The 23,197-nt window shown below is 51.0% G+C and overlaps 9 protein-coding genes across 9 annotated transcripts; 4 read left to right on the top strand and 5 right to left on the bottom strand.

Annotated features, from left to right (window-relative positions):
* Positions 1-131: 131 nt before the first annotated feature.
* On the bottom strand, positions 132-1,282 carry COCMIDRAFT_31389 (uncharacterized protein; the record flags this gene model as incomplete). The annotated part of the gene is made up of 2 exons (XM_007683935.1): positions 132-153; positions 222-1,282. The coding sequence occupies 2 exons, from the start codon at positions 1,280-1,282 to the stop codon at positions 132-134; spliced, it is 1,083 nt and encodes a 360-aa protein (XP_007682125.1).
* A 1,352-nt stretch (positions 1,283-2,634) lies between these two features.
* COCMIDRAFT_79877 (uncharacterized protein) lies at positions 2,635-4,074 on the bottom strand (the record flags this gene model as incomplete). The annotated part of the gene is made up of 1 exon (XM_007683999.1): positions 2,635-4,074. The coding sequence occupies one exon, from the start codon at positions 4,072-4,074 to the stop codon at positions 2,635-2,637; it is 1,440 nt and encodes a 479-aa protein (XP_007682189.1).
* Positions 4,075-5,163: 1,089 nt separating this feature from the next.
* Positions 5,164-7,343, top strand: COCMIDRAFT_79737 (uncharacterized protein; the record flags this gene model as incomplete). The annotated part of the gene is made up of 3 exons (XM_007683998.1): positions 5,164-5,226; positions 5,276-5,539; positions 5,589-7,343. The coding sequence occupies 3 exons, from the start codon at positions 5,164-5,166 to the stop codon at positions 7,341-7,343; spliced, it is 2,082 nt and encodes a 693-aa protein (XP_007682188.1).
* A 1,711-nt stretch (positions 7,344-9,054) lies between these two features.
* On the top strand, positions 9,055-9,432 carry COCMIDRAFT_79346 (uncharacterized protein; the record flags this gene model as incomplete). Its single annotated transcript, XM_007683997.1, has 1 exon — positions 9,055-9,432. A coding segment is annotated over one exon (378 nt), but the record flags the coding sequence as incomplete, so codon positions are not given.
* Positions 9,433-9,698: 266 nt separating this feature from the next.
* COCMIDRAFT_21232 (uncharacterized protein) lies at positions 9,699-11,028 on the top strand (the record flags this gene model as incomplete). The annotated part of the gene is made up of 2 exons (XM_007683894.1): positions 9,699-10,293; positions 10,349-11,028. The coding sequence occupies 2 exons, from the start codon at positions 9,699-9,701 to the stop codon at positions 11,026-11,028; spliced, it is 1,275 nt and encodes a 424-aa protein (XP_007682084.1).
* Positions 11,029-11,947: 919 nt separating this feature from the next.
* On the bottom strand, positions 11,948-13,201 carry COCMIDRAFT_31385 (uncharacterized protein; the record flags this gene model as incomplete). The annotated part of the gene is made up of 3 exons (XM_007683934.1): positions 11,948-12,205; positions 12,297-12,911; positions 13,025-13,201. The coding sequence occupies 3 exons, from the start codon at positions 13,199-13,201 to the stop codon at positions 11,948-11,950; spliced, it is 1,050 nt and encodes a 349-aa protein (XP_007682124.1).
* A 2,108-nt stretch (positions 13,202-15,309) lies between these two features.
* Positions 15,310-17,497, bottom strand: COCMIDRAFT_43 (uncharacterized protein; the record flags this gene model as incomplete). The annotated part of the gene is made up of 3 exons (XM_007683862.1): positions 15,310-17,046; positions 17,094-17,384; positions 17,447-17,497. The coding sequence occupies 3 exons, from the start codon at positions 17,495-17,497 to the stop codon at positions 15,310-15,312; spliced, it is 2,079 nt and encodes a 692-aa protein (XP_007682052.1).
* Positions 17,498-17,941: 444 nt separating this feature from the next.
* COCMIDRAFT_31383 (uncharacterized protein) lies at positions 17,942-19,008 on the top strand (the record flags this gene model as incomplete). Its single annotated transcript, XM_007683933.1, has 2 exons — positions 17,942-18,292; positions 18,367-19,008. 2 exons carry the CDS (start codon positions 17,942-17,944, stop codon positions 19,006-19,008), a joined length of 993 nt encoding a protein of 330 aa, XP_007682123.1.
* A 584-nt stretch (positions 19,009-19,592) lies between these two features.
* COCMIDRAFT_21228 (uncharacterized protein) lies at positions 19,593-21,923 on the bottom strand (the record flags this gene model as incomplete). The annotated part of the gene is made up of 3 exons (XM_007683893.1): positions 19,593-21,391; positions 21,441-21,801; positions 21,858-21,923. The coding sequence occupies 3 exons, from the start codon at positions 21,921-21,923 to the stop codon at positions 19,593-19,595; spliced, it is 2,226 nt and encodes a 741-aa protein (XP_007682083.1).
* Between the last annotated feature and the right edge of the window lie 1,274 nt (positions 21,924-23,197).

Below are 23,197 nucleotides of genomic sequence, written 5' to 3'. Positions count from 1 at the left end.
ATCTAGAAAGCCTTCTTGACTTTCGGAAAGATAAAACTAAACGGAATCAGGGCCGAATCTCCTTTCGTGATGTAGGCTCATCAAGTAAATTCTAGCACTGATATCCATTATCCTTTTCCGTATTCTTCTTTTCAGAATTCCTCCGATCTATCTCTTGCTTCTGGGAATCGCGATAACGCAGCGTGGCTCTCTTCACAAGACCGTTTTGTATCCTATTAGACTCCAGATCGCGATGCTTGAAGTCTTCTTTTCCAGGATTACATTCGGCAGAAGCGCAATCGCAGAGGATTCGATATCTGAAGGGCTCTCGGGTCCCTTGAGGCTGTACAGGAGTCTTGTAAGCTAGTACAGCCGTGCCCTCGTCCAGCGCGGTAGCCTGATCTTTGTGAGCTAGCAAAACAGTATCATGGGATAACACAGCTTCGCCAACGTCCATGTGACATCTCCGTACTGGGCGGTTGAACTCCATGCCGGATTCTTTGTCCAAGAGTGTCGCGAGGTCGACCAGAAGGTGTTGGATACGGCGAAGTCGATGATCGGGTATAACAGTGATGATTCCCGGGTTTCGTTGCTTTTCTTTTTGGATGTCCCTCTCGTATTTCTCTAAAACTTCAAGTTCTTTCTCATTAGTTATTTTATCCCTCGTCTTCTCGTACCCTTGGGGATTGTCGCTGCCCTCCCATATAGTCGAGTACAAGTATTTGAAACGGCGATAGATGATGCTTTGCAATTCCTCCTCGTACCACCCGAATACCTTCTTCAACTCCTTCGATTTGTCGCCTTTATTCGCTGCAGTTCTTGCCATGTAGTGCTTCTGAAATTCGACCCATCCCATTGTGCGTAGCTCAGCCTCATTGCCATCGCCATCCAGATCAGTAGCGATGGTCATGTGTTCCTGGATACTCAATAGGTCGCCTTCAAACCAACGAACTCCTAGACTTTCGCGTCCAATATAATGCATTGATATGAATTCGTCTTGAATCTTCCAGAGAAGTCTCTTCAAAAGGTGTGCCCTTTCACCTCTTATGTGTGCAAAATATTGCGTCATTTCGCGGATGATGTGTACGCCAGCGAAGTACTGGCCAAACAAGAACGAAGTAAATTTCGGGTTCCAGCCATCACCATAGGCCTCGCATCTTTCCGGGCCATAGTACTTGTCTTCGAGGATATCGTAGAGCCAGTTGGCGAGGTCCCAAGATGCGATAAGGAGAGGTACCGAATAGCGAGCAAGTGCTTTTCGATTTCTGCGTGATTCTAGTCGTCTTTCGTTCAACCCGGACATCCAGGCTGTCGCAAGAGCGCCGCATAGAGCTAGAATGCCTGTAAGAATGGCTGCGATGGAGCTTCCGTCAAGCATCTTGTGCTAACAAGGACTGTCTGCCCTGCAAACAGGGCTTTCATGGGATGATCTACCACGAAACAATCCCAAGTGAAATGTGAATGAGTGCACTAGCAGTGCTTGGAGGCGGTGTGATTTGAAGCTCCACGAATTTCTTAATGATCGCAACCTTGTGCAAAACTTGGAAGCTTCTAAATTTATGCAAGGGACCGCTGTGGCTATATAGAACGAATGGCGTCCGTTTTCCTTGAGAAATGGATCCGCGGTCCAACCTGTGTTGCTATCAGCTAGTCTGACGAAGCACCTGTGCCGTGTTTGTATTGCAGATCGACCGGTGGATTCATTGCAATTGGCTGGTCTTAATGTTTTGTCTCAAAGCGGAAATGCTTTCCTCCCTAGTTCATGCTTCCGGGCCCAAGATTGATGGAGCTAAACCTCCTAACGCGATCGACGATCTAAGGGAAAAACAACACAGCTCAGGAACCGTCAGATACTAAACCAATGATAGTTGATGTTGCTCTGCATTCCTTGAGTAAACTTGAGACATGTCAAAGTGACGCAATATTGAATATCTTGTTATGTAGTAGATGTTCAACCTTCCCTGACTCCATAGCGCTATCTCTACCCTACCACATTGCCTCATTTCTTAGATGGCCTTATTTAAGTTAAACTGATCTTCAATATGCGTACCTTTCTACAGGATTTCAAGCTATAGCAATCCAGTCCCAAGTGTAGATCAAATATAGTACCCGCCACAGGAGGTCTGTGCATGCAGCACGCTAGACTTCAAAAGTGGGCGATGATGAAATCCTATCTGGTTTCGACCACATTTCCTACACGGTACGAACATTGATCCTTACCGCCTTAAGCCACCATCGATTAACCTAGCTGATTTGATACTAGGCCAGTTCAGCTCCGTCATGATCAGGCTAGACGTCACAAGAGCTACGTGTCAGCTCGACTTGTAACACCAGACTGCTTATACCATACAACGAGTCGTGGGCATTTGTTCGGGGCTATACTCCATGATAAACCAAACTCGACGATTGTTTACCCGTAGGTTAACATAGAAACTTAGCCTACGCCCCGATGGTGTATTAAGATTACATGGATTAGTTTAAGCAAATTGTCTGATTGCTCTTCATAGTCTGGCGAGCACGTACTTACTCATCGCTCTTTCATACATACTAACCTTCACCAATTGCGATATCGTACTCATCTCTTTGAATGAACTTTATTGGAGCCATAATATACGTCAACTAGCTCATTCTCATATCGCTAGCTGATAAGGCATTTCAGAATTCGAATACCGACTTATCAATCTCCATTCTCCAATATCTCATATTTAGATGTGTCGCCCAATCTACAGTACGTAACCAAGCATTATATCTCGCATCATCTTCGAGCCAAATCTTTGCTTTTCTCTCTTCTTCCTCATAGATAGGGTTGTCCGGCTGCAACCTTTTGGCTTCCTCTATGCACCTGAGCATCTCGCCCCATGGTGCCATTGAATGAAACTCCCATTCTACACGTAGGGCTTTCGCTTTCATGAAATTCATTTCGGCTTCTTCGTGAATGGGAGGATTGTAATGCGATAAGAAACCATGCATACGTTTTTTGTGCGTCTTGAGCAAGTCGAAAAGAGCATGGGCGGTATCGCCGATGTAATGATAATTGTCTTTTTCGACACGCTTGGCCATTAGCGTGGAGAGATGTGCAAAAGTGCACCGTGCCAAGAGGTAGTATAGCCTGTGAATCACCTGGCTCGTATGGAGACAATTTTGTAAACCTTCGTCACACAGTTGGTACACGAGTGGAGCGCTGAACCGAACGCGGTGGACTAGTTCGAGCCCCTCGGTACAGAAATTGGCGCATTCCACGATGTTTCCCTGATTCCAAGAGGCCTCAGAACTGTGGGCATGTCTTTCGATGTGAGTTTGGAAAAAAGCGAGACTAATAGACGGATCCTTGGATACTTGCTGGACAACTTCTGCAGCAAGTGCTTCGTCATCACAATTCTTGATCTCAAAATTGTCATAAGCGCGAAAAGTGTCTCCTATGTGCTTCAGAAGCTTTTTCTGGTCGATAGCTGAGCGGGATTTTCGTAAATGCATGTAGCTAGTCTCCCTGTCGCACTCTTTCCTCTTGGGGTTGAGGTCCACTATTACCTTTATCGGTAGTCGCGTAGGAGGCAATCTTCCATTTGGGTCAGGCAGCGTTTCATCGGTAACGCGAAGTGCAAATCTCTTGAGTATATCCATACAATCTTCCAATAACATGGCAATCTCAGTGTATTCGCCATTCATCGCCATCTCTCCTGGCAGATTGTTCTTGCTGCCTAGCATTATACGCATGGTGTGCCATGGGTACGATTCCGGACGCATTTGCTCTAGTTCATTGTGGTAGGCGGAATAGAGAACAAATGTTGGCGGTAAATGGCCATGTATCATTGCACATTCGTTCACGGAGTCGTGGATTTGAACAATGACAAATTGATTCCTCTCCAACATAATCTTGTAGCCTTCATTGTGGGTTTGTTGATTCGCAAGCAAGAGGTTGAGATTCCCGGTGAAATGGCATATTTGCACGTCTGTCCATGAGCACAAAGCTGCACACTGTGTGATGTCATACGGGCCACGGTGCTGACTGAAAGAACAAAGTGTATATTCATAGACTTTATCTCGGATCTCGCGAGGCAGTCCAAAGAAGTTGAAGTACTGGCTGGGTTCAGGCATGGCCGAAGAGTTGCTTGTGGCTAGAAACTTTTGACGTGCGCGATAGCGACGCGGTTTTCAGGCTGGGCAGAAAGGTGTATATTTCGTGAGAGTCGGCGTCATATGACTGTTCTAAACACTGGAGAAACGTAGATTTAGATGTCAACCTGTAATATGTAGCAAAAATCAGCGCGTAAAGTAACGTACCCAAGTACTTACCCCGCACTGGTGCGAAGTCAGGCGAAGCGGAGGCCATCCAATCAATCACAGAGCACAAGGAGCATAGACGCAGGAAACTTTATTAGTGGGTGGTTATTGGGGGCAATTACACATGACATAAGTAGAAATCCAATCATGGTCTCATTAATTCCTTCTCCTAATCCCCTCACTTTGCAAAATGCACAAGCTACATATATGGATATGGCCTTGCTAACCTGCTAGCTCGATGGGTATGAAGTAGCATTGAACTATGAAATCAAAGCAGTGGAAACGCTGTAACCTAACCAACAACTCATACGTAGCTCGTAGTCTGCTCATTTTGCGTCTGCATCCGCTTCCTACCATTTCCTTATACCATAATAGCACTCCCACCGAGTCCGCTTATCGAGAGTGTCCAATAGGAAGCCTCCTTGAGTCTATCCCGAATCAAAAATATAACTATGAGGTGCTAGAAAACGCTCATGGTCATGAGGTTCCAGTTCTCTAGATGAGTCCTCGTTGTCAATACGCCATTCTGCCATAGTCGTCTATGAAACTCGATTTAGATAAAGTGATGATCTTATAGTACCCAAGTTAAGAGGACTAATGGTATGCAGATCTGGGGTGTTTCGCTGACAGTTTCGATATCACCCATGAATATCCGGAAGACCAAACAAACTGGTATTTGATCTTTCTTAAGAAATCGCGTTATACTTATGTGGACTCAGCGGCCGTGATATGATCTCGACAGCGGTGACTGTGCTAACCGCTTTTGGCAAGGCCCTTGGCAGTCGCGCTGTGGTTCAACGCGCCAAAGATTCCAGACATCAACCCCAGCTTTCGCGCCCGCTGCATCAACACCCCAACTCGAATTGATCGACGCGGCACTGCTGTCGCCTTACCCAAGTCATCATGTACGGCATGAATCAGGCCTACCATGCTCCCGACCCGAGTGCGCAGGTTCCAAATCACCTGGTATGTCTTGCCAAAGCTCCGCGACCGTCTTGCCCGACTAACAGGACAGCTTGCCCATGTTCATCTGATATCGTCGTATCGCTTCCCGACCTTGCCTGGCCTGCAAGCCGCTCAGGCCCTCGAGTATCTTATCAAAGGCCCGCAGATTGTGCGCGACACCTCGCCCGTTGCGTGGACGTTCCTGGCAGCTCCCCCGCCAGATGGCACCGTTATCCTCACCTGGCAGCCCCCGCGCATGGGAAATATGTTTGCGTCGGATGGAATGGTTTGGGCGGATGCCGAGAGCGCATACGACATGAATGTGCGCGGTTATGTATGTGTGTCCGAGGTGTACTGATATTGCAACATCTAATGCCGTCTAGACCCTCCAGGTTTTTGTACACAACAGCGGATACCACTACCCACATGAGCCATATGCGATGCACGCACGCCATCGCTACAGGATAGCTGCTGGACCTGGTACCATTGATCCTAATCTCTGGCTGGTCCACTATAAGCCGGCAGACCCACAAAACCGAATTCCGGCCGCTCAGATCCCCATACCGCGCGATGTGCAGACCCAGCTACAGACGCGCGCTCAGTTACAGCAAGCAGGACCATTGATGCGCAAGGAGTTTATGCTGGTTGACCAAGCCAACTGGCCCAAGGTCGAGTTTGGACAACAAGCCATGAGGGGCCCGCAGCCCTACTACAACCCGATGCAGCCAGGCCGACCATATGCTGCGCATCCGCCTCCGGCCAAACGCCAGCGCTTGCCGACACAGCCCCCGCCTCGCCAGCCGGCGCCAGGCGCAATCATACCGGATAACACACTTGACGAAGAGGAGAATGCCACACAAGATGCGTTTGACTTTTTAACACCACGCGAAATCAGCTTGTCGCGATACAAGCAACACCACGAATGGATGGAGGAGATTTTCTCGTCGCCGTATGCGATTGGAAAGATTACGCCGATTGATCTTGGACTGGGTCTTATGGGAGAATTAGCTCCACTCACTGCCGGCATTCTGGACGCTCCAGGGGCGGAGAATGTAGAGATGGGGAAAGAAAACTACAAGATCAAGAATTACTACAAGCTGGATGCGGAGCAGCTCAAGGGCTTTGAGAAGCGTGTGACAGAATACACGACGAATGAGCAAGCCGAGATTGATAAGATGAAGGCCAACCATGCGAAGAAGATTGCCCAACTGAAGCGCACGCGGACATATATCAAGGCAGAGCGGCGATTACGAGAACTTTCACGCTCTGCTGAGAGCGAGGGTGACGGTGCGAATCTAGTGGAGGAAGTTGTAGAGGATCTGCAAAAGTCGCTGGGAGTCACGTTTGAGGCAAAGAAGGCTGTTTTGTGCGTGGACAAGGGCGGGTTCATGGAGGTGCAGCAACCGTCACCTCCCAAGCCGCAGGTGAATGGGGATGGTGGTGAGCAGAGCGCGAACGGAACGTCAGTGGGAGCCAACAACGACGGAGCGATGGAGGAAGATTCTACAGCGGAACTCCTTGATCAATATGGATCCGGATCGATATCTGGAACACCTATCGGGAACATTTCACTGCCTCGACTGTCGCAGCCTCCGAGCCAGTCGCAATCTGCGAACGGAACACCCAACGCACCGCACGGCAACACGAACCAGGCGGCAACGTTTGATCAACAAGATAGCAACCTGGATGTGGGGGCAGACCTACTTGACTTGGACGTGGAGATGTCTGGCATGGCGGGAGCTGGGGACAAGGGCGACGAGTGGGTGATGGTGAATGATCAAGCAGGAAATGGACAACAAGCGAGCGGCAATACCGAGCAAGCCAACGTGAACAACAGCAGCAGCAACAACAACAACAACAACAACAACCAAGCAAGCAACAATGGAAGTAACGGCGGTGCAGCAGGTGGTAGTGGGGGCAGTGGGATTGCAGCAACCAATCTAGAGGCGGATGCAGGCAGTATGTTTGACGGAGCGGATTTTGGAAGCTTCGACAACCTGGACAGTGCGGGGGATGCTCTGGCCGACTACGGGCACGACGACAATCTTGGGCTAGATCTAGTAGATGACAGTGCATTTGGCGATGCGTTCCATGGGACGGAGATGCATAATGACAACGGCGAAGGCGAGAATGCGTAGGACGCGTTCTGGAGGTAGACGGGTGCGCCCGCACAGTGCTGCTAGTTGGGGGAATGTGGATGCTTGGGTTTGTACTATTATTGCTACGTTTTTCATACCAGAGAAGGGAAGGCAGAGTGTAAAGAGTGCAGAGAGAGAGAGAGAGAGAGAGAGAGAGAAAGAGAGAGGACAAGTGGCGTAGAGGGCGTTTTTTTTTCCTTTGCAGCCAAGGGCTCCTTTCTGGCTTGTGTACGGTGTCGTATATGGGATGCGATGGATTATATATTCGGCCTTTTGCAATTTATTCGATACGAATCGTTATTGTTTTTTTCTTGCCTTTTCTTCTCGAAATTTGTTGTGTATTGCTTTGAATGTGGGAGATGCAGAGTTGAAGGAGTTTGTAAATGGGGGGGGGAGGGGTTTGACAAATGGTGGGGAAGGCCGAGGAAGCGCGAGTGTGGGTGTGATGATAGAGTAGTATTTGCGTAATTTAGCCAAAGGATGAAATGATATTCGCTTGTCCCCATTTTCCCCCTTTTTTTTCCCCTACTATTCATTATTTGTTGCGGCAACAAGAAAGAGATTAACAGAGACTATATTGACCGATAGCGGATCGTTGATTGTTAGGCGTGCTGTGCCAATGGATAAACAAAGAGACGAGGCGCGGAGTGAGTGGCTAGAGACGGAAGGTAAGATATACTTTCCCTCTTCGTGCTCGTCTCATGGCCCTATGTCGTATTCTCTCCAAGCCCGTATCTACTGAGTCCAGCGTGGTACGTACAGGCTTACATACATACGTTAGCAACGAAGCCAACGGCTCTACCCCGTAAAAACATCAAATCCCTGGGACCCAAAACAGCCAAGCAAAGCTAAGCAGGGCAGACGACGATCAAGATGGCGACATGGGGAAATTGCCTGACCAAGTTGAAACGGCACGTCCTTGATGGGCTCAATGACTTTGCAGCGGGGGAGGTTTTGTGGGCAACCGAGGGGGGTTTCACACAGGCACACGGGCAGGACGGCCAGCCCCTGACTTCAGGGGGTTCTTTTGGTATCGGGTAGAGCGGAGGTCCGCGTCAGCGTGCCAAGAAGGCGAGCGTTATCCCGCTTGGGCGCATCCTAGTGGCGTAGTGGCACTGCATTTCGCCTAGCACGGTGGCGTCAAGGGGACACGGGGATTGCGTTCGTTGAAAGGGACGGCAATTTTTTTTATCGCTCTTTTCTCGTGTCCGAAGGGGGGGAGAGAGAGAGAGAGAGACTAGAGTAGCGTGATGAGTGATGATGACTAGTCATGTGCGGGTATTCTTGGGGCGCAGAGACGGCGGAAGGCGAGTCGTGGTGGTGGACTAGCAGAGGAGGAGGAGGTGTAGAGTAGGTGTAATAATGTATATCCTTATACCTATGTAGATGTGTCAGTAAACAGAGGCTTATGAATGCGTGATGTAGTACTTGGCAGTATCGGCAGTGTATGCAGATATGTAACGTATACTTTGGACGTAAGTACTTATTGGCATGTACATGGACAAGCATCGACGGGGCCCGCCGTCATGTCCTTGCATTGCTTGGGAGTCGCATGGGCATGAGAGCTTAGCAGCCGCCTTCCCGAGGCTCCAGCTTGGCAGGCGGCCCACAGCGCTCGCATTGCCCAGTGAGGCGCGTCTATCTGGCGCAGTGCACGCGTTCCTGGCACGACGTGTTAAGCCACTTGCCCACTTGCTGCCCGCTTGCCCACCTTTCCCCCTCCCGCCTTGCTTCAGGCCCAGGGTCGACTGCTGGGCCAAATGCGACTCGTTGGCTCCATCCCATCCCGCTAACCACCACTCCACCACCACCCTCTCCCTCTCACTCTCCCTCTCGTCTGCCTTTTCCTTCTCTTTTCTTATCCACCCCCCTTCCCCGCCCTCACCTCTTCTATCTGCCCCCCCCCCGCTTCAATCTTACACAATCTCCCTTGGGTCCTTTTTTCCTTGCTTCTTCTCGCTTCCTCTTTTTGGGCTGCAGACTACATACCACTTACTGGCATACACATCCACCCGGACTTGGACTCGAGTGGGGATACACCACCCTCTTCAAACCCCGGAATCTCGCACTGCATCGGCAATGCGCCTGACTCTATCCTACTGTTCCTGAACCCTGCATTCATTACACAACATCGCTTCTCCACGCGCGCACGCACACATACGCAACCACATACGTACACACGCACCCTCTCTCTTATATACCCTTGATCGCTGCTTGCGTAACGACACACACACACACAATGCCTCCTCGCGACGCCAACTGGATAGATGCAAGTTACACCCGCCCCGGATAGCCTTTTTATCTCACGTCGACTAACATTGCGTCCTGTAGGGCCTCCGAGGTGTAGCATCCTTCATGGTGGTATGCGGTCATCTCTGCACCGCCTTTGTACCCTGGCTCCACCAGCCAGCTGCCGACGCAAAAACCGCTCCCCACCTGTTCCAATTACCCTTTTTCCGCCTCGCTGTCGGCGGGCGCAGCGCCGTCGCCATCTTCTTCCTCGTCACCGGCTATGTCAACTCGATTGGTGCCATTTCAAAGTCGCGCGCCGGCAACCACGAGGCAGCGTTCCACGGTATCGCCCGTAGTGCATTGGCCCGCTCTGGACGTTTGATCCTGCCTACCATGATCGCTACCGTAATCAGCTGGTTCCTGGCCCAGACAAACGCATACCACATGACCAAGCACGTTGACGCCCAGTGGATACGACAGGGCTGGCACCGTCAGGAACCCTCGCTGTGGATGGCGCTCAAGTCTCTCTTCAAGGCGCAGACGGAGACTTGGGTAATCGGCTGGGACGAATATGACGGCACACAATGGACACTGCATCTCTTTCTCGAGGGCGCATTCCTTGTATACACGACCATGTTCGCCACGGTCCTTGTCAGGCCCAAGGCGCGTTTCCTCATTTACGCAATATTGTATGCCTACTTTTGGCAAGTAGGAAAAGGTAAGCTTGACTTTCCAACGAGCGCCAACGCCAGGCCAATTGCTGACTGCAACAGAACTCACGGTCGGCTCCATCAAGGGCCTGAATATTGTCTTCGGCATGTTCGTTGCCGAGCTACACAACCACTACAAAGACTCGGCTACCTCGGTTCTACCCGCGCCTATTCCTGCGATGCTAATAGTCTTCGGCATGTTCATGGCCGGATTTCCCCAAGACTCTTTCCAAAACGCACACTGGTCTGAAACAATGGCCACAATTATGCATACGCTCACAGCCGAGAAGACGGATATCCGACGCTACTGGGATCACCTGGGCGCCGCCACTATCCTGCTCGGTATCTTCTTTTCGAAAAACGCACGCAAAGTGCTTACCTCGCCTGTCTTCAATTTCCTAGGTCGTGTCAGCTTCCCTGTCTACCTGATTCACAACACACTCATCAAGACGGTCTTGACCTGGATGATCTACCTGCCCTCGGCAATGAACCCACCAAAGAACGAAAAGGGAGAAATGCAAGATCTCCAGCGCGGATCCATTCCCCATATCCTCATTGCCATTGCCGTGTTCTACTACATACTGTACCGCTGCGCCTCTCTATGGGTTAAATACGTCGATCCAATCTGCGCAAACCTTACCAACGCAGCCACAAAATGGGCCTATGGCGAATCACAGCCAAAAGAAATCCGGCCAATACTGGCAAACGGAGCCACGACGGACAAGTCTGTGCTTCCTTCTTAGTTTTCGTTCTTATTATTCTTAAACAAAAAACTTGATCGCATATCCTCTTTTGTTTTCCCCGACGGTCAGTCCATCGTCGCCCAACTGCTCATCCAGCGCCTTTTGATTCCCTATGCCGTACATTTTCTTTCATATATTCTTTCTCATCTTCGGTCTTCTTTCTGGGTTTGCACATTTACAGCGAATTATTTTCTTCTTAGCATCAACTTCTTTGCACATCACGTCGCTGGGAAATCTTTTTTTCCTTAACGAGGAAGGAGAAAAGTCAAAAGGAGGGAGGGGCTTCTTCTGTTATATATTTTTTCCACTCCCCATTTTTCTGACACATTTGGTTGTGTTGGATTTTGGCGGAATATGTTGCATTTTGGAGCGTTTTTATTTTTGGGAAGGTTGTTCTTTTCTGATTGATTGATTGTTGATAGGAAGAAGGGAGGAGATGTGTATGTATCAAGACGGGAATGGGGAAGGATGGGGGGGGAGAGGCAAAGGACTTGTGCAAAAAAAAGCCCAAATCAGGCCTATGAGGAGGTTGTACATGTTGACTGGCATTTTTTTTTGCAAATAGATGACGTTTAACGAAGCGGATCAATAAAAATGTTCAAACTTAATGGTATGAATAGGGCTGATAAGTGAGTGAGTGAGTGAAGATTTGTCGTTGTGTTATATGTATCAGGACTCTCTAGATACACTTGGGGAGAACAGAAGAAGTATGTACAATATCTTGACTTGGTATTTCATTATATCATATCATTACCATTGTACCTATACTTCCTAGCCAAAGAAAAATCAATCATACATTACAAGCGAGTGAAATTGCGGAAGGCGAGGGGGAGTAGGGTATCAACAAAACCTGCCACTAAACCAGAAATCCACACACACACACACAAAAAGAACAAGTCATAACCACACCGTACTGCTTTTACATGTTCTCCACAACATGAGCATTGATAGCGCTCTGGAAGCCCTGATCATTACTTCCATACTCCTGAGCCGTAGAGGACTGGAAACCATGGGCACTGGGGCCCTGGCCCGCAGCTTCAGCCTGAGCAAGTGCATTCTGCACAGTTTGGTTCTGGGCAGGGAGGAAGATGACCTTGGAGTTTGCAGACTTGGCCATGGATTGCATGGCCTCGAGGTAGCGGATTTGCATCGCAGGGGCGGAAGAAAGAATATCAGCCTGTCTTTGAGTCAGTATACCACTTTTCTTCCTCTGGTAATATCGAGGAATGCTAAAACAAAAAGAGAAAAAAAAGAGGAAAGAAACATACCGCCTGCCTCATCAACTTGGCCGCCTCAACCTCGGCCCTGGCAGCAATAACCTTGGCCTCACCCGTCCTCTTACTCTGCGCCGCCATGGACAGCGAATCCTGGAGATCCTGACTAAAAATGATATCCTTGACGAGCATCGACTCAACCTCTACACCCCATCCCAGCGCCGTCTCCTCGATAATCTCGCGGATCGACTGCGCAATCTCCTCGCGCCGCTCAATCACATCCTGCAGCACGCGCGCACCCACCACATGCCTCAGCGTCGTCTGTGTGCGCTCGACGAGCGCCTGGCGAATATTACTAATACTAAACGCCGCCTTATGCGGCGAAGTAATACGATAGTAAATCACCGATGTCAATTGCAGCGACACATTGTCCTTGGTCATGCAGACTTGCTTGGGGACCTCGACAATCTGGATTTTGATGTCGACTTGCACGAGGTGCTCAGAGAGGGGGTTCACGTAGACGAGACCCGGGTCGACGGCGCGGGCGAAGCGGCCGAATTTTGTGACGAGGCCGACGTTGCCTTGGTTGACGGGCTTGTAGGGGTTCGGGCAGACGATGCAGCAGGGGATGGCGCCGCAGGTGCCGATTAGGTTGCCGAGAGTGTTGATCTGGGGGGTGGGGGAGCGGGTGTTAGTCACGTGACTCCATGTGTACACACTAGTAGTATGGAAAGAACTACACTGTTGGGGGGGGGGGGGGGGCGAGGAGAGGATAAACTTACCATGCCGCCATACCATCCATTTGTATCGGCATCCGCATCGTCGGGCTGAATAACACGGGCATAGCTGGGCTGAAGATCTTCTCGTCGCGGGGGCTGAACCTTGATAATGGGCTCGTGGACGGTCGATGTTCCGTTGCTTGCACCTGGCATGGGAGCCTTTCCATTAATGTCGCTCATATTTGCTGGGTTCTTTCCGTTGCTTGATAGAATGGGTTTTGTAGAGGAGATGGAATCTGCAGTGTGAGAGGACATTTCTTCAAACGTGTCAGGCAGGATGTGGTTGGTTTATATGCGCGATCAACTGAGCAACTGATATTCACGCTTTGGGAAAGCGGGGAAGCTAGCCCAGCCTGAGGATGTGCGGCAGCTGGGCCGCCTTCTTGGGGCTGTGCTATACTCCTCTCTTTCCCACGGGACTTGGTAAATGTGGATGGAGGCATACAATTTATTGGTGATTCAAGCCGTCATGTGAACATCTTTGAGAGGTGCGAGTTTGGGTCAACTCCATCTTGAACACTTGCCATCTTCAATTCTGGTCGACTTACCATATAGCAACCCCACATCCCGCTTCTATTCTCCATCACCATTGTCCATACTCCTCTATGACATTTCCAACCCTCACGGAAAGACAAAATTCTTATTCGCCTCCAAGGCCTCCTACACACAGACACACGGGTAACTCGGTGCCCCCCCCCCCAAGCCCACTCACACCCATCCACTCATGACGTGCAGAACAAGACTCCCAAGGCACACTCGGCACACTCCAACCGACCACCACCAAAACCCGCCACACGCCCTCCATTATCTTCGACGTCAGCGACTTGACAACTGTCGGGGTCACGTATCACCTAATTGCAGTCTTCCTTCTATCTCGGCGCCGAGGTACACATATTGGCGCATCATGACTGGGGTATACATGCAGCCCTGTCCCGCCAGTGGGGCGTCCATGTGGCGAAGAGAGAACAACACCCTTGTCCCTCCAGACCCAAATGCCCTTCACGGCCATTTTGTCTCGTTTCCCTAAGCGCGCCATCGCCACACCATCTACAACAATGCTGATGAGGCGCGGTAGTATTACCAAAGCAGTTGGTGGAGGCTTCCAGCGGCACAGTTTCCTCCTAGCAAACTCCATCCATCCCTTTGTCATTTTTTTTCCTTCTTCTCAACTATGCGCGCAGTTGGATATCGCATACATGCATCTGCATGGCGTCTACGCTTGCATACAATGATCATACGACATACAGCTATCCATCCCCCAAGCCCCTCCCAATTTTCCTTTTTACCCCATCAACAAAACTTTCGTATATCTCGCATACCTGGGCTCTGATTTACTCGGGTCCGGCGAACGCCCCCCAATCACCAAACGTTTTCGGCGTCACACACACACACTGGCCCAGCAGCACCGCGCAACTGCGCCTTGAGCGAACTTACCCTTATCCTGCTCTTAGTGATCACCGGTGAGAAGAAAAAGGGTAACTTAGTGCCTCAACGTTCAGGCTTTAGTGATCATAACATAGCCCTGATTAGGCCTCCCCTCCCCTCCCACCTTTCAACCTTCCACATGTCTTCCATCGTAGCCCAGCCCCCCTCCTTCCCTCCCTGTGCTGTGTTCTAGAAAAGACACTATCCTTTATTTATGGCAAACTCAGGACCGCGCTGGCTGATGTTGGCCTGACGTTACTGCGCACACGCCTATTTCCTAACCGTATACATAACAAGGCGTGGGGTCTCCCCACTGCTAACTACGCCGCACAGCTGCGCCATAGCCACGGTATTTGGGTTAACAAATCTCGTATTCTAGTGGATTTTTGTTTGTTTGACGCGCCGCGACATGGGCGCCTCAAGCGCCTTAGGGTTTCCTTGTTTTAAGCGCCGTGTTGGAGGAACTAACGCGAGGGTTTTTTAAGGTTGGACTGCGCTTGTTTTCCGGCGTAGAGACGAAGACGAGGTGTACCTGTGTATGCTGATTGGTAGTAGACACAAAATAAGCCAACTACGATTAACCTGGGGAGTGAAAGAGACAACAAAGGCAGGCCTGAAACTACTTTTAGATAGCATATACGAAGCTACTGGATAACTAGATGGGCCCATACCACATAATCATACAATGACACCGTCGCCCAATTGGCACGTCTATTCGGAGTCGAAGACAAAACAAAACTCCCATTCCAACCATGCAAGAATAAGCAAACCTCCAACCAACGCCTTTGAAATAACAATATTCAATTTCCGCATAATAATATCGGCTGCAACATAGATTCCGCGTAACCCAACTTCAGAACAAGTTACTTGAGGATACTCGCTCCCCTCCGATCCTTCTTGAGTGGTGAAAACGTAAACGCTTCCTCACTCATCATGCCGAACCCACCAGAAATAGGTCGTTGCTGACCCTGCTTGCCCAACACACTCTTGCCCAGTGCGCGCGCAGCAAAAAGACCTTTGCTGATACCTACGGGCTTCAAGGCCACAGCGTCTTCGCCATCCTCGGCATCAAATAGTGTCTTGCCAGCACTAGCACCGAGCTTACGCTTCTTCTTCTTTTCCGCTGCTGGCTCTTCGGCGAATGTGGCAAACGACATGAGAGACTTGCGAGGCTTGATCTTAGTGCTCTTCTTCGAAGGCCCGTCGTTGTCCTTGAGCGGGATAGACACGGGTGCGTTTTCAGACTCTTCTTTGGATGTGTTGTGTGAGATTTCAGAAACCTCCTCCGTGACCATTTCCAGGGCAGGAGCAGGGTTCTTCTTGCGAGGCTTTGCATTGGCCTTGTTCGACGCAGCTGGGGCCAGCGCTTTGACCTTGGGCTGAGCAGTCTTTGAAGCCTTCTTGGGCGGTGCTGTAGGAGTGGCTTGCTCCTGGACGGCCTCTTCCTCCGCCTCGTCATCTTCTGCTTCATCCTCCTCAACAATGGGGCTGGCAGCTGTTACATTACCAGCACGGTTGAGGAATGGTGTCAAAGAAAACGTCGATGTGTCGCCAACTGCAGACACTGAGGTACCACGCTTAGCCTTCTTCGCAGGGAAGCCGTCTCCTGGCGTACCCAGCATCGTCTCGGGTTCGGCAGTAGCAGCGACACGTTTCCGGGCATTCTTCACGGCGGCTTTGGCTGCAACTGTCGGCTTGCTCTTAGCGGGTGGTGCCGTCTGCGCCCTCTCTGCTCTTTCAAGCTCAGCCTCCTTCTCCTTGAGCTTCTCCTTGGTCGTCCGTAGCTTTTCGCGGAAGGCGCTCAACTTGTCATCAAGCACAGTGTTTCGGCCCTGAAGCTCTGCCAGTGTCTTGCTGAACTCCTTCTCTTGCTTCTTACGCTCACGCTTCTCTTCTTCGAGTTCTTTCCGTACAGCCTCGACCTGGGTGTCTGTCGATTGGGAACCCTGCTTGGATGACTTCTCGGCCTTTCGACGCTCGCGCTTCTCCTGCTCTAGTTCTTCACGTAGCTGTTCAATCTCGGCATTACGATCTCCAGTGTTCTTATTAGCCTTCTCTGCTCGCAAACGTGCAGTCCTTTCTTGCTCCAACTCCTGGCGCAGTTCTTCAATCGCAGCGTCATGAGCTTCATCGCGCTTGCTGGCCTTGCTAGCCTCCTTCTTTGACAGCTTCTCAACCTTGGCTTGTAGTTGTTCCGTTGACTTTTGTTGCGACTCCAGATCAGCATGTACCTTCTCCATTGCCTTTTCAGCCTTTGCGAGCCCAACCTCTGCCCTCATCCGCTCCTTCTTCTCGGTGGCGAGTTCCTGGCGCACCTCCTCCAACTCGCCGCGCAACTCCTCATCCTGCTCCATCTTCTTTCCTTGCTTCGCCAGTGCACGTGCGGCAGTGCGCTTCTCGTTCTCGAGCTCGGCTTGGAGTGTGGTTAGCTGACGTTGCAGGGCCAGCTTCTCAGTGAGCAGGCCTGTATTTGATTCGACTTGGGCGCGTAGGTGTTCAACTTCAGGGCGCAGCGATGAGATTTCGCGAGATAGGGCGAGTTTGTCGGAGAGGATCTTGTTGGAGTCGGAGGTTACGTTCTCCATGGCTTTCAGTTCGGCCTAGTCATTGTTAGCGGCGCTTTGGCCGGTGTGCTTGACGTGCTCACCTTGAGATTCGCGATCTCCCGCGCTTGGGTACGGATTGTGTTTTGTGCAGCTTCACCCTCGGCCCGTTGCTCATCCAGCTGTGCGAGGGCGTCATCAAGGGCGTTGTCCAGTTCGTCTGCACGGCCTTGCTCTTCCTCGAGTTGTTCGTGGAGGTCGCTGTTTTCGTCCTGCAGAAGGCACTGGGCAACTCGCAGCTTCCGAATCTCCTCATCCTTGGCTACAATCTCGACCGAATGCTTACTCCTTTCAAGGCTGAGTTCCAAGTTTGCGTTTCGCAGCGCATGCTGAAGCTGAGAAGGGGGGAATTAGTTGGGAAGAGTCGGAAGCAACGGCCCAGTTCTCTCGCACTTACATCTTTCATTTCATAATTGTTATCGATGTCAGCATCCATGGTTGCGACCATGGTGTAATATCTGCTTTGTGATGTGAAGGGGTGTAGAACTGATGGTGGTGGGGTTTGCGGGAGACGCGACTTGGGTAAACAAACAGAGCGCCGAGAAGTGCGGGCCGAGTCGTAGTAGTAGCGCGACGGGATGAAAGAGTAGGATAATTTGAAAAATGAATGAAAATGCAGGTCGCTGTACAAGCACAGTGTTTTCAAGATTACTATCGCATTCACCTGTCCCCAGTCACTGCTTAATCGGAGCCTGGTTCACAATGGCAACGGGTGTTTGTCCCCATGGAGGGCTGCAGCGGCGGCAAGTCGCGCACATCCCTGCCCGCCCTTAGCGCCATTACGCAGGCCCGCAAGCTCCGACAACCGTCAAGGCCACGTTCCCAAGCATTGAGTCTACTCGAACAAACGTCTCCCAGCAACAACCATCCACCCCACCCGCTACACGACACAATGCGGTGGTTCACGCTCCTCACAGCATCGCTGCTGCCCTTTGTAGCCCTCGCAGCCAAGAAGCCCGCCGGCGACCGCTTCAATGACGCCCGCGCCAAATCGCTGTCTACCGGCCGCCCGCTCAAGCTCAACGATGCCAGCTACGCCCAACTAACAAAGTCGCCGAGAGACTACGGTGTTGCTGTACTACTCACGGCATTGGAGCCCAGGTTCGGATGTGCACTCTGCCGGAGCTTCCAGCCAGAATGGGACCTACTGGGTAATAGCTGGACAAAGGGCGACAAAGACGGCCAGTCCAGACTTGTCTTTGGTACCTTGGACTTTGTCGACGGAAAGAACGTCTTTCAATCGGTATGAGGCAAACCCCCGCTGAATTCAACGCCATTTACTATTTCTGTTATAGTAGAAGCTAATAGTAAGCATAGATGCAACTCCAAACCGCCCCCGTCCTCCTCTACTTCCACCCCACCGCCGGCCCCCACGCAAAAGTCGACGCGCAACCCGCCCGCTTCGACTTCACCGGCGGTCCTCAAACCGCTGAACAAATCCACGCCTGGGTCGCCCGCCAAGTCCCTGATGGCCTCCCCAAACCCTCCGTATCCCGCCCCATCAACTGGGTCAGGGTTATCACCATCACCACCTCGGTCCTCGGCGGCATCACTGCCATCTTCGTTGCCTCGCCATACGTCGTCCCTTTGCTCCAGAACCGCAATCTCTGGGCTGCCGTTAGTCTGATTGCCGTGTTGCTCTTCACCAGTGGCCACATGTTCAATCACATCCGCAAGACGCCCTACGTTGTTGGTGATAACAAAGGTGGCATCAATTACTTTGCAGGCGGCTTCAGCAACCAGTACGGCCTCGAGTCGCAGATCGTCGCTGCCATCTACGGTGTCCTTGCTTTTGCCGCTATTTCGCTGGCTGTCAAGGTCCCCAGGATCCAGGATGTGCGCGCTCAGTCGCTGGCCGTCTTTTTGTGGACTGGTGTCCTTTTTGGCATGTACAGCTTCCTCATGAGCGTCTTTCGTGTCAAGAATCCTTCATACCCCTTTTGGCTGCCTCCGTTTTAAGCATCGTTCTGCTTGAGCAGTGGGGGGGGTGGGGGTCTGTGTACAATCTTGAGGATATTTGACCCCCCAGCAAAATGGAGATGGGGCTTTTGTTTGCGCTTTTTGCGAGTAGATGGTTGTTGCTGTTATTTTAAAAAAACACTTGATGAAGCACCAGAGCTTGCGGTTCGAGCATGGTACATATTGTATGATAGTTGGGGGTTCTCTATGCCGTAGACTAAGAATATGAAAAAAACGAGCACTTGTTCGCGCGAAACCACACACACACAGCCCCTTGGTACCCTCTTGATATATCTGCACATGACTAGACTTGAGTTGAACGATACCATCAATACAATAACCGGATTGCATTTTGATTAGAATAAGTATGTACTCGTAACCATCATGATGATGCGTAAACTATTACCCCGTAGAACCATCTCCTAAGGAAAATCCGTAACCGCATAGCCCGCTTGCTGGAACACAACCCATTTGGATTAGAAAAAAAACATACCACAAAACCATGGTTTCAGACTTGACCCATACCAGAATAGCCATTTTGTCGAAAGTGCAAATCAATCGTCGTCTGCTAGAATAGAAAGTGTTTAGGAAAGTGCCATGGCATGGAGATCGAAGACATCGTTCCTCCAACCGCCTTCGTCCCAGTCATCAATGCGCTCTGGTGCACGACGACCCTCTTCCTCCCATAGCTTGGCCACACTGCCTGGTGCATACTTGCCAGCGAAGATACCCTTCTTCGGTGCGTCAACACCAACCCTCGTGTAAAGGTCGGGGTCATCGGCCGGTGTGAGACGTGTGATGACGGCCTTGACAAACGTCTTCAGGTCATCTGGATCAGAGATCCTCGTCGCTCGAAGCCTCTCGCGTGCAAAGATGAGCTCACGGTTGGCGGCGTGGATAGCATCAGCGATACCTTTGGCCATCTGCCTCTCCATGACCTTGCGGACGACGGGGCGCAACAGGGGTTTGAGGAGCCAGCCAAAGAGGCTGAACTTGGACTTGCGTAGCGTGTACGAAAGCTTGTGGATGTGGATACGGACAGCCTTGAGCGTAAGAATCTGCTCCAACTTCTCTTTGCCGACTTCGACATCCAAATGAATATCGATACCGCGCTCGTCGAGTTGGAACGAAGCAATACCCTCATCCGCAAGGCGAAGGAGGCCAGAGTGTGCGCGGAGAAGAAAACCGACCTCATCTGCACGGAACGAAAGACCGTCAATCTTGATGGTAAACTTGGACGTAGCCTTGGACGCAACACGGAAACGGGCCTTGCGAAGTTCGAAATCGTTGTAGGTTTCTACTCGGAAGCGGAACGGAAGGAACGATGTGTGGTTCACAGTCTTGCCAGGTTCTATAATCAAGTTCTCCAGGAGCATATCGATTTCGGGTGTGGATACTTCCAGGCGAGGGATGGGGATGTACTGAATAGCTTGGATGGCAAGAGGGACGAAAACATTGATTGCATCTTGAACGAGCTCACTGTTAATGTTGCTGTGTAGGGGCGACAGTATGTTCCAGATCTTCATCGTCGTGTTGATCATCTTTGCAATGTCCTGGTCGTGGGTGACAGCCATGAAGGTGCTCTGGGCTTGTACGAAAAACGCGTCTACATCCTGGCGAAGCGATGATTCCGATCCAACACCATTGGCCTTCTTTCGGAGCTCTTGGAACTTTTCGTCGACGTGGTCAAAGAAGTCGGGGTCGGTGAGAAGTTTCTGCAGCGAGTTTCCAACGTCGATGAGCAAATCCTCGAATTCGGGATCCTTGCGCGAGTGTTCCAAAACCTTATGGAATGCATCCTCGAGCCTTTTCCACTCTTGTTTGTCGCCAAATGAGCTCAGGAAGGTCCAGAAGTTCTTAACGGCCCTCTCCATTTCTCGATTTGGCTCGACGTCAGCTTCGAGAGCACCCATAGCATCCTCTACGGTCCGAGAGTATGCCATCGCGTACCGCTTCAATAGCGTTGCGAGCACCGAAACGGAGTCGTTGTAATCCCTCTTTTGCCTTAGGTTTGTGATCGTCTTCTTCAAGCGGTACAAGAGTGATTCGCCCTCGTCACCCTGAAGCTTCTCGGCCAAACTTACGTCTGCCCTCTTAGCAACCTTGGCAACCCCATTGCCAACAACTTGGGCGACCTCTGCAAGCTGATCATTTATCTCTTCAGTGGAGTGTGCCAGAGCCTCATCCGCACCGGGTTCCTTGAGTGCCTTTTGTTCTTTTGGTGAAGGCTCGATCTTCTTAGCCGCTTTTTTGGATACGTTTGATAGTGTGAAAGCGGTGTCTCTGAATACTTCCCGGCCGACAGTGTTCAGGTCAGCAAGGAAGATGCGGAAGTCGGAATTGGTTAGGAGCAACGATCCGACAGTCTGCAGGCTGTGGTAGGCTGCTGATATGTTAGCTTCATTCTGTGAAAATCAAGGACACGTACTGACCTGCAGTAGCATCGGCCTTTGCTTTTGACCTGGTCGCCCTTCGTGCAATATCTTCCACATCTACAGATACCCTGGACTTGGAAAGGTACCAGAGGAAGTCTTGGATCTGGTCCTTGCTGTTCTTGTGATTCAGAGTGTCAATGAATTGGTGTAGCCATTGCTTCGTAAACTTGACTAGGAGACGACCAGAGTCGCTCAGTTCGGGGTTTTCTGGGTTTAGGATGTCTGCAGATAGCAAGCTCCGGAGGTTGATGATGAGTTGTTCGTTAGATGGCATGAACCCCATGGAAAGTGCACGTATCATCTGATACGAGTGCAGCTTCTGGTGCACCTCTCTCTGCAGTGCTGTGTCATCGCGGTACTGACATGTGAGATTAGCGCGTACAATGTGAATCGACGAGACGTGTGTATACATACCTGAGGCAGCAGCGGGCGCTGATCGTCGTCGCGTTTGCGTCTCCCGAAGCACGATGAGAGTGCCATGATATGGTGATTGCAGCTGGAGTTTGCCTCGGAGAAATGCAGCTGAGGTGGAATGGTTGTAAACAGCTCTTTTAAGGCTCGATCATAACGCGTAGGTCAGGATGACGAGAGGGAGCTAACGACGTCATGCCGTTCGTCGATCCCGCGGCTCCACATGCGCCAAGGCTGCCGCTCCCATTCCTGGTCTTGCGGAGGATAAGTGCATATCAACATACACACTATATGCCAGGTCTCATGTGCATGTGAATGTTAATGTACGTATACGTATAAGCATATCAGTACCTTGCTGCACATCACTCATCTCAGCAATCGCATAGAACAGTTCTCGAAGGCATCTACTCAGTCGAAGCAACACTGTCACAGTATTCAGGCGCATCCGATGTGTGTGCGCTTGTAGAATTGAGGCTTCGAGTGCCAGCACGGTCAAAACCAAGACAAGATTGTTTGTTGAGCGTCTATGACGAGGACAAGGGCGGTGCATCAAGGCTACAGGCCAAAGCAGGGTTTGGTCAAAGTAGCTAGTGGTCGAGCTTGCACTCGCCAGAAATCTAGATCTCGCAACTCATCACAGCCACCACAGCCACAGCCACAGGCGACTTCCCCGCACCACTGTCGCGTGCTACTACCAGCTAGCACGCAATAGCGATGGGCCCGCCGAGAGAGCATGGGCCCGCTGGATGCTTTTCCATCGGGAAGTTCTAGAAGTTCCAGCGCATCGTGCATTACTCCATCTGTAGGTGCCATTGTGCCAAAGAGAGGGATTTTCTCAGGCATAGACGCCGTGTTCAGATCACTGGAGCGACTTTGCATTCTTGCCGGGGAAGCGGTCCACTGAAGAAGGGCCCTGAAAGAACCCCTACTGCATTCTTGTAGCCATGCGTCAGGTAAGGCCTGGGCATTCTAGATCGGATTAGGCCTGACTCGCTTGCCGGGGTTGTCAAGAGACGGTGAGACTTGACAGTTGCATGACGGTTACAGTTCTGCTGCACGCCCAAGGCATTGGACAAGAGGTCGAGGACCATGTAAGAGGGCTGCTTTGGGTTTGATTCGCAAGCTGCGGGTAAGTAGCGCTGACATGATTTTGCGAGGACGCTCACCGAGGAGCTCCGTAACCTCCCGTGGCGCTGTCAAGTTGTGGAGTCGTGTGCCCCATTTCTCGGAAGAGAACGAACTGGACACGTGCCCGAGGCGGCTAACTTTGCCTACTTTTACCCAAGGAGGCCATCAAGCTTTCCCCACAACTGCGGACGATCCACCCTGGCCGCATATGCAGC

The sequence above is a fragment of the Bipolaris oryzae genome, assembly GCF_000523455.1.
Source record: "Bipolaris oryzae ATCC 44560 unplaced genomic scaffold scaffold_0, whole genome shotgun sequence".
Taxonomy (NCBI): Eukaryota; Fungi; Ascomycota; class Dothideomycetes; order Pleosporales; family Pleosporaceae; genus Bipolaris; species Bipolaris oryzae.
The sequence above is the reverse complement of the archived record's forward strand: the minus strand, read 5'-3'. Positions and strand labels throughout refer to the sequence as shown.